General features: G+C 42.8%; 1 protein-coding gene across 3 annotated transcripts in view; it reads right to left on the reverse strand.

Moving 5' to 3' along the window:
* Nucleotides 1-4,241: 4,241 nt before the first annotated feature.
* Nucleotides 4,242-17,933, reverse strand: part of LOC144154391 (alanine--glyoxylate aminotransferase 2, mitochondrial) — a 41,432-nt gene continuing 27,740 nt past the window's right edge. For all 3 annotated transcript variants that reach the window (XM_077685846.1, XM_077685844.1, XM_077685845.1), the window contains exons 9-13: nucleotides 16,591-16,663; nucleotides 11,945-12,093; nucleotides 8,050-8,199; nucleotides 6,386-6,484; nucleotides 4,242-5,363 (exon numbers count right to left, since the gene is read on the reverse strand). In XM_077685846.1, the coding sequence (XP_077541972.1) occupies nucleotides 5,262-5,363; nucleotides 6,386-6,484; nucleotides 8,050-8,199; nucleotides 11,945-12,093; nucleotides 16,591-16,663 (573 nt within the window). In that variant the 3' untranslated portion in view covers nucleotides 4,242-5,261. The remainder of the gene's footprint in view (nucleotides 5,364-6,385; nucleotides 6,485-8,049; nucleotides 8,200-11,944; nucleotides 12,094-16,590; nucleotides 16,664-17,933) is intronic.

Consider the following 17,933-nt stretch of genomic DNA (forward strand, 5'->3'; position numbering starts at 1 on the left):
TTATCATGTCACTTCCCCCCTCCTCCTCCTCATTTTAGGAAAATTGCTGAATTCTGCAGATGTTAACTACATGGTGTGGCCGTCTCCTTGTGCCATGCTTTTTCGGAGCTGAACTGTGATCTGAGTCAAGAACATCTACTGATCTTTATCATCACCACTGCCATTTTGTAGTTGACAGAGCTTCTTTTCTACTTTAATATACGTGCTGCATCACTGCATGTGTGATCTCAGTTCCTCGTCATCAGTCAGGATTTCCAGTGCTTGCTGCAGTCAGGAAAGTCACCTGAAACAAAAGCTCAGATTTTAGCTTTTGGACCACTGGCAGTATTCTTGTACATTCCAAATGAAACTGCCAAAACTGTGTACAAAATTTGTTCTGAATAAAAGCCTCTTTGGTCCTCATGTGCTGTATGTTGTGTGTGCCACTGCTGGTGCCATGTACAAAAGGTACTGTGGAGGCTGATGGCAAAGAATGTTTAGAAATCTGGGCAGTTTCTTTTTACATCACAGCTGTTTACCTCACATTGTCGATAGATCACAGTGCAGCTTGACTGGTCAGTTGGCAGACGCAAAGCAATCATCACTGTTGTCATCGACATGCAGGAGACTGTTAACCATCACAATTGCCACTGTCCACATGCAGACAGTAAGTAACCAAAGTTGATATTGCCAATCTTCGTTTCAGGCAAGATGGTAAATGCAATGCGAAACCACCTTGTTCGTGAGGTCGCACTGTGCATGTGTGCTACCCAATCTAATTGGATGCTGACATAATTGAGGCAGAGCTCTGGGCAGCAGTCCACAATGTCCGAACACTATCGGCACCCGGCCAAAATGGAGTTGCGAACAAAATGCTCCAGAGCCTTGGTGAAACTTTGGTGTTTGAAATGGGCCTTAAAAATGGTTCCTTGCTACTGATGCCACCAAAGTTAAATGAGCTGTAAAATTAGTTCCAAGCGGTGCATCAAAAACCACTTTTCTTATTGCATTCACCAAGTGTTCATAGTATTGGAAAATGTAGACCAAAATTTTGTGACTATCACTGTTGTCTATTGTGCCTCCAAAAATGGCTATCTCTAATTACTTGGGAAATAATTGGCCTAATTACTTGGGAAATAATTGGCCGACTGAAAAATTAAGTGCATATTTGAAATCAGTGTGAAAAAAGCAGCAAGTATGACAAGTTTCACAGAGTTTACTTAAAAATTAAAGGAAGTTGTTTTGAGACCAGTGTCCCCCCTCAAGTCAGGTGTATTAAAAAAATCAAAATGTCCTCTTTTATTGTCTTATTTTTGCTTGACTGGTGTCCACCTAAGCAGTTTCACCCGTATGACATCACACACGACTGTGTGAATGACAACAGATGTCATTAGCTGATGCCAATCTAGTATGTAGTACGGTGTCACCAGGCCGTGGTAATTGACACTGATTGAAACCAAGTTCCAGGCAAAGCCTGTTGCAAACAGTGCAGCGGCGCATCTCCCCCTCGGGCACTAAAATTTTGGTGTCAGTAATCCTTTACCACCCTTCGAGAGCTGTGAAGCACAACACAAAGGCCAGCGTGGTTCATAATATTTTTCCTCGTAGAAAAACAGGCCAAGCCAAGGATTAGAACCAGGAAACACTGCCCAGTTAGAGCAGCAGTAACTCGGGGTGGTATTTGCCCCGCTCTGTTAACCGATTAACCGAGATGGCCGTGAGGATAGGCAATGAGAGCTGAGGAAGAGTTAATCATTGGCTCAGAGCAGCAATGAGTTTTAAAACAAATCAGCACAGCAGAAATGCTGGAGACAGCGTGAAAAAAAAACAAGAACATCAAGCGTAGCCAAGGGCTTCATGAAAGCCAGCTTGGCTCATATTTCCTGATAAGCAGCATTAAGCGCACCTGATGGACATGATGGACGAGGACAGATACGTCTCATCATGGTGACAAAATCTGTTGCAAGTAGTGCCTGGCCTTGTCTGCAACGTCCTTCACCTGGCTTTTGGTGCGCTCAATGGTGGCTTATCGTAGTTATAATAACCGCAGTTGTTATGGCCAGACATAGGGTCTTTAAGGGAAAAGAAATGATGATGAGTACCAACTATAAAATTGTACCTAAACATTCTTAAGTGATACTGCTCATGGCAGTAGAAAATCTTGACTTGTTCTGAATTCTCCAGAGGAGGTAAGTCACTAAGAACCAGTCGAGCTTGGTTGTTCATGTCAATATTTACAGCACACACATGAAGGATGAAAAAGCAGGGTTCGTACAGGCTTCAAAAGCAAGAATTCAAGGGTTTTCAAGGACCAGAAAACACATTTTTAAGGTCCCCATTTGTTTTATCTGGGATTATTTATAACTATTCCAACACAATGCAAAAGTTTTTTATTGCACAATACCTAAGCACATTAGTGCACATTTAGATAGGTGCTAACGGATTCGTATATGCTCCCCCAGCTTTATTTTTTTTTTATTTCATGGCAGGTATTTAGAGGTTTTTCTTTTTTCTTTGTGTTTTGCTGAGGCTGTTTGATTTCTAAACTTAGTTCATGTTGCCTGCATTTCCTGCTTTGTCAGCAGGAGTACCAGCTGAAATTAAATCGAGCAAGTGTTGCTACAAGGCAAGATGAACTATGTACACGTCCACCGTTTGCACGTAAAAGCAAACGTAGATGGAGTGTATGAGGCACAGCAAAACATGCAATGAGCAAGCATCCACAGACTACATGGAAGATGCAAGATAGAGAACAGAAGCTGGCTTTCACTGGATTGTGTCGTGATATGGATTAGATTGACAAGTGCCTGCTCCCAATGTTGCCTAGTAATAATGAAAATCCACCAAACTTGTAATTTCACGCAATACACTGAAACCTGATTGTTACAATGTTTCTTCACATTTGACTTGATTGTTACAATTGTTGAGGGTGGCCGAGCAGGTACGCCGAGGGACTGCCCCGGCAGAGCACGCAGCCCTGAGACTCACACACATTCGATGCTTCCAGCAGGGACCTAACCCGCCCTGGCGGAGAGCTTGCTTTATTAGCGCACCTAGAGTGCTAGTTTGTCCACTGATGATAATGGTCGCCGTGGCGCCATCTAGTCGAGACCCGACAAACTACAACAATGTTTCTTCACATTTGTTAACACCTAAAATCCATGACAAACACTTTAAATTCTTGTGAAAAAACAGGGCCATTGATTCTCTCAGGAAAAATCAAGGGTTTTCAAGGACCATTTAAAAATACCAGGACTTTCCAGTCCTTGAAATTGACACTTCTAAATTCAAGGGTTTTCAAGGACCTGTGCGAACCCTGAAAAAGGACATTACAGTACCACATGCTCTGCTTGTGGTGCAACGTTCTCCATGTGTGTGCGCTGTAAATATTGAGGTACGGTCAGGTGGATCATAATGTTGCTATTTTGTGTGCCTTCACTTAATCGCAGTGGTTTTTCAAAACCTGGATTGTTTTAAAATGGCTGTTAGGGACAACCAAGGGCAATATTTTTAATCAGTTTGTTTTTGGAACCATTTCCACCAAGCAGTAACACCACATCTGGATGGAGCATCGGTCGAAAATGCTGATAACCAGACGTCTAGGTTAGAAGCCGAACAGTTCATGCCAGATATAAGCATCTGCCCCAAGATGAAAAAGGCAAAACTATGACCCCAAGTAGAACCTGAACAATATCCAAGCTAAAAAATGGCACTAAAGCTCCTTTCTTCTAGAAGAACATTTCTGCCACTTCCATTTATGCTGACTTTCATGCATGGCACTACGAGTGTCATGGACAGCAAACATGAAAAGTTTCACTGGCACTATTTTAAACAGTGACCCAGGTTTGAGCAGTTATTCTTTTTATAGCCACTAATTACTGCACCTATTACATGCAGGTACTTATAAATGCAGAACTGCTTTACAATTGACTTAACAAGTGCTTTAGTTGAACCAACATTCTTAAAATCCCCACTGAAATGACTTTGCACCCCATGTCAATCAGTAGAGGAAATTCAGGCGCATGGGTAGTAATTATAAAAGCATTTTGCACAGCATGGGTCTCATGCCTCCCACATTACATGAATGAATTAAAAAACTGTTGCACCACATTTGCACTGTTCGGAATGGCCACCTTTTTGGCTCTGAATTAAAGGTTTCATTACAGTAACAGCTGGTGTACAGCGGAAGATATCACATTTTATCTGATGTGGTACGCACAGTGAGCATTGATGGGACTCACAGACAGAACAAAAACTCAAAGTTCAGGAATAATGCTACATTTACTCAGGTCTGTCTTTTTTTTTTTACAGGCCTTTTTATATTTAGACATGCAGCCACCATAGCCAGGAATAAAATTCGTGGCTGTCCGTAGCAGTAAAACATTGTAGTCACTTTGCTACTGGGCCAGGCTGTCAGGTAAAATCAGAATTAAGTTGTTTTCTTATAAAAAATCCAGCTCCATAAACAGGCTCCACATTGTGGACAACAGTATCCTGCACAAGAGCCCTTGTAAAGGTCAGTATAAAAATGGCATGACAAGGCACAGGTGACAAAACATGACAAATACATGCCGTATTTTTGCATGTAAAACCCACACCAATAATTTACAAATCTTTAGAGTAAAGTTGGGGTACAGGTAATAACTGAACATAATTTGAATTGAACAAGTGCAGCTTCACCACGATGCATGACGAGATGAATATGTCACACCCATCCTTGCATTCTTTTCCCGCCACTCTATTCTAGCCCACTCGACTCGCTGTGAAAAGCAAAGGGCACAATGCTATCATATCTCTATCATGAGCACGTTACTGCCGTCCCAAGTTTAGATGCTGCCATGCGGGAGTTAATTAAAGCATCAAAGAGGATAAGATAACAGACCCAGCTCCTGGCACAACCAAGTGGGGGCCCCTTCACCGGGGAGAAGTAATGCGACCTTTACATGTGGGTGAAATTAAAAACGAGGCAGTAGTTTGACGTCTACTAGGTAGGTACATCTGTTTTCCAAGAACTGCATCTGTTTATAATCTGCGACATAATTGTGTGGCACTCGTTTGCTATGAAGACCGAAAGGCTGCATTATGTGATCAACTGAAGAGGGATAATTTGTGGGAATATGGGAAAGAGGGAAATGTGGTGATAATTTTTTTGTTTTACTCTGTGGACACACTATGGGGCTGCAGGTTATCTGCAGGGGTGGGTTATATGTGCAAAAATACGGTAACCAGAAATGAGTTAAAAAAAAAAATGGAGTATTATCAGTTTGCAGTAGGGGAGAACATCACTGTTGAGAAGCAACTTGAGCAATGGCTCTCTTCAGCACAGCTGCAGCGAAATCTACATCAGCTTCAGTGATGCACATCGGAGGCTTCAGTCTCAAGACCTGTAAGAAAACCACATAGGAACGTACAGGAAACTGTGTGCAAGAAACTCTCAGTACGTGAAAAAACAACTCAACAAATGCTACGTTCACACAAGTCCACCACCATCTCACAGAATTACCTTTTTTTACAAGAATAGGTGGGATTGCGAAGCACTAAAGTGGTTTCTGGGCACTGTGACATGCAGACATTCTCGACTGCAATCCAAAATAGAAAATACGGGATACAAGCTGTGTCTTAGTGCTGTTCCACCTTGACATGTACTTTTTCTCCTACGTAAAAAGAGATGTGCTGTGCACAATCTCGACTGCGGTGCCAAGTGTGCATAATGAGGGTTTTTTAAAAGCGGAAGCTTTTTTAGTGGAACCAATGGCGTCCTGTCAAAGAACTAATTCATTTTCCCATAGAATGGTTGGTGGACCGAAAAGCTCTGGTACGATCTCTGGACACCCGGCGTGTGCGTGCAACCGAGCTTCCTTTGTGTCAGAACGGTTATTTGAAAATTGCGAGAAAAGAATGGTTATAGATAAGACAATACACGTATCGATCATGAAGAAGGAGTACAGAGCATACCTTTATCCCACAAACCATGTATCGGTATACATTTAGATAGTTCGTAAATTCGTTTACTTAGTACATGAACAGTCGTCGCATGGGTTTGTTCTTGGTTTGCTATTTGGGTCTTTGAAGGTTTGGCAATCGATTGGACGCACTTTCAGCGAAGGTTGCATGCACTTTTAGTGAAGGTTTCGACACACTTTTGACGCGGTTTCAATGCCAAAGCTGTCGCGCTTCTCTGAACTTCCTTTAGGAAGAGATGGTAAAGTTTTTGCTTCAGAGCTACAAATGAGGCCATTCACCACCACTGAGGCAAATGACTGATAGAGATCTCTCAGGAACTGTAGAAATATTGAAATAGGTTAGAACAAAAGTAGGTTACCGCACACGCACGCACAACATACACACACATGCATGCACACATATTACTTGCCAGCTGCCGCTGCATGCCACTAATGCCACTTACATGTCCATACTGTCCACCTTTGCCAATAAGGAGACCCATTTCACGACAGTGCTCAAGTATGGCATTCACTTTCACTGCTGGAAGGGGTGCTTTAGACTCCTGCAAAGGACAAAATAGTACAATGTGGAGTACAGACATTTGCTAAAAAAGAGAGCACGGGAAAAAAAGGCAGTTGTACACTGCATTCACACAATTGTAACTGAACCCCCTCTTCCAAATTATGGACTTGAAAAGTAAGGGGCATCGATACGTACAGATGTTAGCATTTTTTTCTCCTTGGTTTTGTGAAAAAAAAAAAGCAAGGCTGACTTATGGCCGAGTTCACCTGTATGCATGCAAATATGGCATGCCACAGATGGTGTTCACCACAAGTAAATGTTCTTACTATCGTGGCTAAGTTGGGATGAAACAGTTTCTTTGGGATCAATGCAAGCAAGCATTAGATAATTGTTGAACCTGCTAACATGAAAAGAGTCAAATTAAAATAACCGATCAGCTTTTTTTCTGCAGTATTAGGTATAATACAGAGTACAGCTCAGAAATTCTGATCTGGAGTTTTGCAATTACATGCAGCAACCAGGCTCCGAGGTAGGGAATGGGCCTGGACCAGTTTACACCCACCCAGGGCTCCTGATTTTGCATCACAAGTTGTGTGCAAGGGTGTTTTTGTATTTCACCAGTCAGAACACAGCCGTCAAGCAGCTCGCAAAAAGACGCTACGAGCGACCTCGTGCTTACTAGCACAACGGGCCGCACTTTGAGCCACCAAAGGCAGGTTTACCAGCCATTAAGGAGACACCAAAGGGTGATAACAATTTGGTTTCTATCGGTAGAATAAAGTGCTGAGAATACCAGTACATGGCTCGCTGCATTAGCATTTCCTTACTAACACAGAAAATGCAAAAAGCGTGGCCAGCCAGCCACAACAGCCAGCCACAATTCCACAATTCCATTCAGTGCCTAGGACCCAAAACAAAAAGGTAGGGGTGTGCGAATATAAATTTTTTCATTTCGACTGGCATAAGCGACACTGCCACTTACGTGACGTTGTTTGTGGAGTCATAACCAATGTTTCAACCTTTCATAAGACCACTATGGACCATAACAAAATATGGCACATACAGGTTCAATCCAAAGTTAAAGGAGTACTGACACCAAATTTTGACGTCTAAAAAATGATATAATTGGCTTCAGTAGTTTGTACAGATGCCTCACAGAAATTTTTGCAGCGATCCGAGGCCGGAATCACATCTAAAATCAATTTTGATTGTGGCTGATCAGTGGCTGAGCTGCGCCACCTAGAAATGCCGGCGGTAACTGCAGTTACGCTTCTTGTTGGATTGCAGCATTCAGATGCTACATGAAGTAAACATACTAACTATCCATTCTAGGTACCTTCCTGTATTACGTCGCGAACAGGTGATGCAGCTAGAGAACTAAACTTTTGCCTGTAATTGTTAGATTTCTCAGTGAACAAACCATAGCTTGCAGCCAGACAAGTGCTGAAGGTACTATAAAATATTCAATCTTGCAAATAAAACAAACTTGTACGTTGTCTTCATCGCCCCTTTGATCTGTTCTCTTGTGTAGCACAAGAGTAGAATATGCAAAACAGGCCAAATGAACTGCCGCAGATGCAGAGCATGGGCTCGGGGAGCGCTTGCCTTGTTCTCCACCAGCTCCACGCCCAGCATCAGCCCCTTGCCCCTGACGTCCCCGACCAGGGAAAATTCTTCCCGGAGGGGTGCCAGCGCTTGCAGTAGCCGGGTTCCTGTCACATTGCTGTTCTCCATGCAGCCTTCCTCATCCAATACCTGGAAGTTAAACGATGTTGCAAGCACGTTCACGAAACGAAGTGCATAGTTTATCGATCATTACCTGGCATCCACAAATATGCACACTAACACACTGTGAACTCAAACTCCAATAACGCAAAATATTGATTTTGCCAGAAGCTCTTCACTCAGTTGAGTGCTATCGTGGGTACATCACTGTGTGTACATCACTGCTTGTTTTTAAAGACCTTTTAGGGCTGAATATAGACAGTTCAAAACCACCTTTTTGTCTCTTACTGGGTGTCTTTTTTTTTTTTTTTTTTCTACACCCCAGTTATTCCTGTACTTTCCTAGGCTGTTACATGGTCTGCACTTCTAGCACTGTTCATCTGTGATCTTGTCTGGTTCATATTGAAAAAAAAGGGGAGACACAAAATTAATTTTTAGCAAAATGGATGAAACCTAATTTCACTTTATGTGGGTGCAATGCCATGCTCAGGAGTCGGGGCTAGAGCACTGCACGGGCCCGGGCCGGCCCGAAAGCCCGGGCCACCCGAAGTTGATTATCGGCAAGCCCGTGCCGGGCCCGGGCTCAATGCCGCGGGCCCGGGCCGGGCTCGGGCTGGACGCCATGGGCCCGGGCCGGCTCGGGCTTGAATTCATAGGCACGGCCGTTAATAGGTCCGACGTGAAGTGTAGAAAAGAGCATCAAAATGAATATTCTTGGTTTATTGTTGCGTGCTCCTTGCTGTTATTTGTACGCATTGTTTTAAAAACGTGTTTTGCTAGGTCTGATGGTCAGTATACTGCAATTTTAATGACATTTCTTGTACTGCATCAATATTTTATATTTTGGTGTATAACATACCAAAGGTACGATTACAAGGAATGCCCAAGAGGGGAAGGAATTAATTCAGACATCCTGGAGCTGTGCACCTATGTCTATGTATGTACACGTGTGTTTTAGATGCCGCACCAATCAAAATGCGGCTGCCGTGGCCGGGAATCAAACTCGTGTGCCAAAGAAACACCACTACTTAACAACCACTGCAGGTGAAGCATTTCAACGCGCGTACATACTCGTTGATTCAAATGCGGATCAAAAAATTTCTGCAATACCAACTTGTGGCCTAGACAACCACGTGAAGTTGCCAAGAGTCTGGTAATCAAAGGTGATGATGTCTCTCGTGCAAGAATACGAGCTATTATTACGCCGATGTGGCGTGAACTGCAGACGGTGAAAGCTAAACTACGTGCACTTTTAAACCCTTATTTTTTGTGTTTCAGTTTATGACGAGCTTGTACAGACTAGATGCTCCGTCTGAGCACCCGGAATATAATAAACAAACTTTCTTAAGCATCAAAGACCGGACCTGGTCACACATGCGCGGGCCCTCCCTAGGCCAAAAAAATAAATTAACGGGCCGGTCCGGGCCTGGGCTTGAGATGATGGACCCGTGCCGGGCTCGGGCCTGGCTTACTTATGAATGCCCGGGCCCGGACCGGGCTCGGGCTAGGTGTTACGGGCCTGGGTCGGACTTGGGCTTCGCGAAGCGGGCTCGGGCCTTAAAATCAGGCCCGTGCAGTGCTCTAGTCTGGGCTGCCCATGCCTGCTGTGATGTTATGTACCGCCACTGTGATGATGATGAGAAATAAAGATTGCAAGTGTTGCAACTGCAGTATTTATTCATTCAGCGTTCTTACTAAGTGAACTAACTATTCCATAGACGTGAACCTAAATTCTGTTACAAACACTATGCACCAGCTCTAAGCACTGGCATTTAAAAATTCACAAGGCACTTTGCTTGCTTCGAAAATTCATTTAGCTCTCATCTTTCGCGCTTACGATAACTTCAGTTAAGGGGGCAGATGGGTCTTTGGGGCCGAAAAACGGTAAAAAAAAATCATTTTCTGGTAAATGGCATTTGCGGCATCCACGGCTATTTTTCTACCAGTCTGCAAATTTCCTCATCATAAGGCACCATATTTTATTGTAACAAACAATTTAAAGTGCACTCTTAAGCTCAGTTAGCGCAGAATTCGATCGTGAAACGACACTTTTCTTGCAACGCTAAGCTAGATTTTGCCCTTGGATGTCTCGGCACCCAGAGCAGGTACAACTGTAATTTTTTTTTTTTTTTTGCTTTTGATACCTAAATGTGTGGAGAATACAATGTTGGAAACAAATGTTTTAAATGGAGGCTTTGGAAAATTATTATTGTGTTCAACTGACACCCCCTCTGAGCCATTTCTGGTAGAGCACAGGAGGAGTGAACTTCAATGTGTTGTAAAATGACCAAAAATAGCTAAATAAAAAAAATTATTCTAACGTTGTATTTTTTAGTCATTTGTCTGCCTAGTCACAGGGTAATCACCATTCTGTATGGAAGTGGTTATTTTGTAATTGTGATCCAAAATAATGGCAAATTATGGCAATTAATCATAATCATCTAAAAAATAATCAACTTGCCAAAAATCTAATTCCAGATTTGAAATCAGCACAAAAACTCCATAATGCTGTGCAGTTTCATAAAAAATGGTTAGCAAATAAAAAAATTGCTGTAAGACCAGACTGCCCCCTTAACGCAATTACTTGCAGCATGACGTCCAGCAGAAGGGAGCAGCTAAAGGAGAAGGATATACATTTTTTGTTTTTGCACGGCTACCGCCGTCTCCTCACCCACAAAAGGGTGGAACTTTGCATTTGTAAAGCAGTAATGAAGAAAAAAATGGTATTTTCGAGTGATTTGTGCACCAACACTTAATGCCACCTAGGTAGTAGACAGGATGCAGTATGTCAAACGGCATAAATGTGAGAATTACGATTTAAGGCTTCGCAACTCCTCGCTACTCGTGCCATAATAAACACAAATGAATATTATTGAAATTAAACCCATTCTGTCAAAGAATTTCAATCATCCAGTGTTACATACCAAGTTGATAAGGTACAAAAGAAAGAGGTAAGTTTTAACAAGGCTGATAACACCAGAGCAAGAAAAGTAGCAGCAGGCATCTGCTTTGTTCCAAAGATTGCACTATTATCACTACAAGCCAAGATTATTGTTTTTTCCTCCCACCTGAACAACGCTACCTCTTAATGTGTTAGTTACACAAGTGTTGACACACCAGTCATAACACCAGTGACATAGAAGACATCTAATGTATAGTGCACTAGACACGTGCCATTGCGACGTGATCCTTCTTTCATCCATGTGATAGTCTATGATGGCCCTTCAGCAGGACTGTCGCACGGAATTACATAGTTGGTGCTAGTAGCCTCACATAAATAATGCCCATTTCCTGCAGGATGAGCAATGCGGCTTACAATACAAAATACTTGTTTGTACGTTGCCTTCAACATATCTCACTTCCCTTGTCCTCTATTCTGTGCCAATCCCTTGCTTTTTAAGTCAAATCGCATTACACTGGTCACTTGCCATAGGCAGGGAACATATTGCTTTGTCTATTTCACTAGTTTTCTATTTCACAAAAATTTAGAAGAAATTGTAGCCCACACATTAGGAAAATTTTGAAAGCAAACCTGTGGTTAATTTGCAGCAATTTGTTCATTTAAAACAGGAAAAAAAAAAAAAGCTGATATAGCTTGCTTCCAGCCCCATGTTTAAACATCTTAAGAGACATCTAAACTCATTGTTTTGGGGCTAAGTTGCAAGTTATGTTCGCTAAACTTCCATGCAATTTAATAACTAGCAATGCTGAGGCTGAAAACAATAAGAGAATAGGCAAGCTGGAAAAAAAAAGTAACAGTGTTCAGACCACTGACATCAACCACAGCTGATCCAACCGCAGTAGCCACGGGATTTCCACCAAAGGTGTTGAAAAAGCTAGCTGCATCCAAGGCTTTAGCAATCTCGGGTGTTGTGACGACTGCAGCCAGTGGAAAGCCATTGCCAATGCCCTTTGCCATGGTCACTGAAACCATTACAAGGAAAAGCCTATTGCTGCATGTGCGAACAGTGCGCAGTATGTGTAGCAGTGCTTCTAACAGTTGCACTTTGTGGAGCTTGCTGGGGCAGTGCACAGAGTTCACGGCGTGGAAATTACTGGCCCAGTTACACGACAGCCTGGTTATGCACACTGAACACAAATAAAGTTATTTAGAAGTGTCTCACCAGGCTTTTTATGCCAGAGAAACCATGCAGACAAAATACAAAACAACACTGAACGATGTTAGCTTTGCATTTGCCAGAACTTCACAAGATACATGTGTGCACAGGGCTGCAGCACATGTGCACAGTTATAGTTCAGCCTGCTGACTGCAATAATTGCTATGTAGCTAGACAGTCCAGTAATAAAGTGGCTGTGCACATGTGAAGCAAAAGTTGAACTACACAAGCTCAGTGCAGCACAGAACTCAAAGCTTAATTTTGTCTTTTTGTCAAATTTGTGCACAGAATACTCAATTCCGCTCTAATAAATTCATACTTAATTATATAAAGCTCTCAGACATCCACTTCTGTAAACTGTCAATAACAACAAAAAAAAAGGAAAAAAGGCCTGCCTTTAGTTCTGAAAACATTTTATACTGGTAAACCCTGGCATCCCACTTGAAATGAAACAAAATGTCTAACTGGCTGAAAACTTGCTACAGTAGGAGCACAAACTGTCATTGCTCTAAAAACTATCTGCATGTACTGCTTCAAGCTACATGTTACAAAATACGTAGCCACAGTTTTGGCGACAGTTCTGCAACAATTCTAGTAAACTGTGAAATCTGATATCAACCTTTTTGGCATCCACAATTAGTTCAACCATGTATGGGCCCCGATGCTTTCAGTTTTCAAAGAGCAGATTTCAGAAGCTCCTGTCCATATCAGGGTCATGCATTTCACAGTGGCAGGGGTGCGTGACACAAGATCAAAGTTAGAATACACTGTGTCAGCCTTCTTGCAAAAGCATAGAAACTTTGTTACTTCTTGCTGTGCAGCACAGCACAACCAGCACTGCAGATGGGAGTGAACAATGTCAACATGGAGCTGACAATTTATTCTTGTACTCAGGAATGAAGAAATTTGTGTTTGGCGAACATTTGCAAATGACGACTGCAATGTTACAGGCTGCAACAAAATAGAGGAAGTGTAGCCTGCTCAAGCTGTGACAGTTGGGCCGATACACGCTCTGTCCGACACCAGTGTAACAAGCAAGGTGCAGTACCTCCTGCCCAGACTAGCTGGCCAGCGAAGGGCACTTATTCGAGCCATGCTGCAGTGCACTGAATGGCCGAGAGAAAAACGAAAAAAGAGTAAATGGTTCATGAAGCAAGGTCACTTTAACCAACATGACAGCAGGCAGCAGACAGTGACGTATACTAGAATGGAGAGCGCCCTATGGCTGCCGTAAAGACGGTTGATCTGACACATACTTCAGCAGCAGATGTGGCCCGATAAGCTAAGGACCATCAAAAGCCAAATGCACAGTAAACAGCAATCATGTTGGTCCCCCTCATTTTGCCGTCCACCAGCCCAACAGACAAATGAGGCAGAACTGGGTGAATAAAGGTCAAGCATGAGTCTGACAATGTTCACATGCTTGTTATTTTGAACGCATGCACTTGACGTAGAAAGTTTAGGATTGAACAGGACATGTAAAACCATGCCACAAATAAACTTTCCTTCTTGTGTTGTCAAGAAAAGGATGCTCCACAATGGGTGACAAATCCTAGGCATGCTAGTGGCCAGCACAGCCAGGTGCCATTTTGCAAGCATAGCCAATATACGATGAAACTCGGGAGCACAATGCTCCCACATGAAACTTTGCACTCCTCCAAGCATTGGCTGCTGCTACTCGCAATTCACCTCAATTTCCTCGAAAGCCCAAACTTGCTTCTTTTATGCACATTTGATACAAGTTTGCAGAGCTTCTTTTTTTTTTTTAACAATTCTGGTGTAATGTAAAAGCACACCCTGCACAGCAAAGCCATATCACTGTGTCTTGCATGAAGCCAACATTAGTTTGTAACAATACTGCTTGTGAAAAACACAATGCTTCAAACAGAAAAAGTGCACTGCAAATAGATAAATAAGCTGGCATTAAATCCTGAGTTATACTTCAATGTTTAAAATACTACTTGCAAATCACTGGTTAAGAGTGTGGCATAGCACTAAAAAAAGCAACTTGACTTTTTGTGTCCCATTTTTCTAGTGCAGCCATTGCCAAAACTATTTAGGCCACGGCTCAGTTGCCATCTAAAGGAAAAATTTCAGGCAATCTAAATATTATCCACCCAGGTTCCATAAATTAACAATGCAGCTAAGAAAAAAAAAATTATCTTGCCCCTTTGCAATATTTCTTTTGCAATATTTCTTTTATAGGTTCCAACTCACCTTCCATGTTAATCTACGTTACTGCAGCAACTGACTTCGAAACTTTTCACAAAGGCTGTACAAGGTCTACAGACTTTAACATAATGTTTTACATTTACCAAGCACTAATAGCATCGCACTGGTTTCCTCATATCATAACCTACATCACGCGCAGTACTATATTAAATTTATCGCAGCAAAAACATGTCACAACATGTCACACGCAAGCCATCTTTAAAATGAATTTTTGCTTTGAATGTATGGGTACTTATATTTACCAGTGCATTTAAGCACACCAGTGGCTATTCTGCAGAATAGTTAATTAATGCTAGACTTAAGTAAATGTTAGATATGTGTTTTCATATTTAGTATTCATTGTTATAGCAACTTGAGTTTTTCGTAGTCACAGAACAAACAGCACCAGGTAAAAACCAATAGCGATTTCTATAACCAAGTACGTACAGCAGAAAAAAAGAAAACTGCTCACATAAGGTATTAGAAAAAAAAAAAGCAGCAGCAAGACATATAACTGTGACACAAATAAAAAACTCCAAAATAATATGAACCCCACTAGACAGAACTGAGCAACCAATGGCCAACGGTGAATGTTATTACTTTGAACATTTTTCCCCCAAAACAGCCAGCCAGATGCTGTTCCCTTTGTAGCTTATTGCAGAGAGTTTTACTCGATTCAGAGGAATGTCACTAAGAGGAGCCGGTAAGGATCACTTAACTTTGTTCCAATTATCCAAAGATCTATCTATACAGTCGAACACGGATATATCGAACACGGGTATATCGAATTATTGTCTATATCGAACTCGTGAATTGTCCCCTTGAAAATTCAGTATAAAAGTATAGGAATTCGTATGTTTATATCGAACGGTATTTTTCCCGACATTGGGTATATCGAACGCCGCGCGAGCTGAAAGGTGCTCTTCGGCGGTCGCTGCACCCCCGATTTCCGCGGTCGCTTAGTGCCTTCGCCGAAACCCGACAGGGACAGAAGCCGGGGCCTCGGAGCGTCACGCTTGCCTTCTCATGGATAACTGCTCGGCCAACCAAACCACCTGCGAGCTCGACAACATCGAGCTCAAGTTTCTGCCTCCGAACACAACAGCCAGGCTGCAGCCGCTCGACCGCTCGACTAAGTCGTTCAAGCTTGGGTACAGGAGGCGACTCCTCGATAGGCTTTTGATGAACCTCCGCGTGGGTACCGAGCTTAAAGTTGACCAGCTGGGGGCCATACACATGATGAGGGGTGCCTGGAACAGCGTAAAGCAGAGCGTGGCCTTCCGGAAGGCAGGCTTCGTGACGGCTGAATTTTCGGAAGCTTGCGAAGACGGCGACGACGACGAAGAGGGCATGGACGGCACGTTTCGTGAGTTGTCGTCCCTTTTCCCAGCTGCTGTTCCAGCCGGAGTGTTTGCCGGCAACTTCGTGAATGCTGACAGCAATGTTTAGGCTGTTCCAAGCGCCGGTGACGAGGATATCGTAGCTGCGGTTGCAGGAACTCAGGCTGATAGCTCGGGTGGCGAAGATCGTCCGGACGAGGATGCGGTTACACGATCGTGCCCCACCGGTGAACTGGCGGCTGCGTTGAGCTTCATTCGACGTAGTTGCGGCGACATGGAAGGAACTGGGCTGTCGCACCTGGATATCCTCGAGAAGATCGAGACCAGCGTCTTTAATTCCATATACAGGACGAAGAAGCAGGCCAACATCAGCGATTTCTTTTCACGCAAATAAAGCATCCTGTTGCGTCGTTAGTGCGGAATTAGTTGTCATTCTTGAATGCGCCGATCGGTAAGCGGTCGTCCACCACAGGTGAGGTCTCAGAGCCCATATTTTTTATATCGAATTTTTCATATATCGAACTATTTCGCGATCCCCTTGGAGTTCGATATATCCGTGTTCGACTGTACTAAGGGCTCTGGAGCTACTGCTACATTTAAACAGTCATATTTAATTTCCCATTTAACGAGTCCCATTGTGACTGTGTTTGTCGACACATACAAATGAGGCCACGGAAATGACCAGCAACTTTGCCATGCCTCTTGTTCCATACAAAAGCATACAGAAAATGAGGCATCAAATCAACACTCACCTATATCTGGAATGATTCCATGGCTTTGAAAGCCCCAGTAGTGCTCACCAGTTCTGCCAAAACCTGTCTGGACCTATGCAAGCAACAAGAGGGGCATTCTTAGGGTTTTGAACCGTGCTGCACCAGATTTCCTCTCTGTGTGAATGCCTAAGAAAAGAAGGGCAGCCAAATGACCAAGCATGAATGTCTCATTATTAGCCATTAGCCTCTGTGCGGTAACAAAGGCGGCTTCTCCGCTTAGTTCTTGCCCCCTCAAACCTGTGTCAACTGCACCAGCTGGCACTTGAACAGAAGCAGCGGCAGATGTCATACATTTTTGTGTGAATTAAAAGGCTGGCTAAACTTAAATGTGAGCACAGCATGATAACGGAAGATTTTAAAAATTAAGCTTCACCCATTAGTCCACTCTGTTATAAAGCAATGATCCGAATTAATTTTGAAGATATGGAAAAAATATGAGAACAATTCAAAATGTAACTAAACATTTACCCTCTTAGAAGGATAAATTAATTCTCAATGACCTTTGTTTTTAACCGAAAGACTGCATGTTTCAAAGCTGTTTCGGCTTTTGTTCGATGGCAAACAATGCTTTGTAGGTTCATTAAAAAATGTTTCTTATTTGCCACTTTGGACTGCTTGGCACTGCTCCGAGGCATCTCCGTATGTCATTTGCCTGTAGAATTTCTATTGCAAGAGCAGTTCTGGACTGCCCAGTATCTGCTCAAAACTATTTTGTATGGACAACTAAAAATGTCCTAGACATACAATCAAAGCTAACATTTTCCACTCACTTCCCTTCTATTTCTACGTGACGCACAAGGCCACGTCACACACTGTGAGCAGGGCTGCCCACCATGTAAATTCCAGCGAAGGGGGATCTACTTCCTGGAAGGAGGAGCAGAAAATACCTGCACGATTCCCCCAGCACAGTTCCTGATAACCGGACTGGTCACGCAGCTGACCGTACCAGTGATCTCAGACTTTTATCACTGGTTATTATGTATGAATACATAGGCACGGAAAGTAACATGGGGCAATAGCCATTGTGTTCCTCCCACATGAATCTTGCTACTGTACTTGTACGACAATGCCAAACACTTGACCAAAACCAAAATTAAAGCAAATCTTACATCCATTCATACTGAGAGAACCTGCTAACTAGTGTTTGAAAGATGAAATTTGTGCCTTTTTAAAAAACGTACTCAGCAGAAGTTTCAGCATAGATTTTCCCTACATTTAACTACATGTTCCTGCCTCAGTTTTTGTTTCAGAAGAGCGCTTGGATAAGTTCCACGCATTCCATTGGAACATTTACAATTTGTGATACAGTCGAACACGAATAT

The sequence above is a fragment of the Haemaphysalis longicornis genome, unplaced genomic scaffold (assembly GCF_048455015.1).
Source record: "Haemaphysalis longicornis isolate Haplotype H1 unplaced genomic scaffold, Haemaphysalis longicornis Haplotype H1 scaffold_1, whole genome shotgun sequence".
Taxonomy (NCBI): Eukaryota; Metazoa; Arthropoda; class Arachnida; order Ixodida; family Ixodidae; genus Haemaphysalis; species Haemaphysalis longicornis.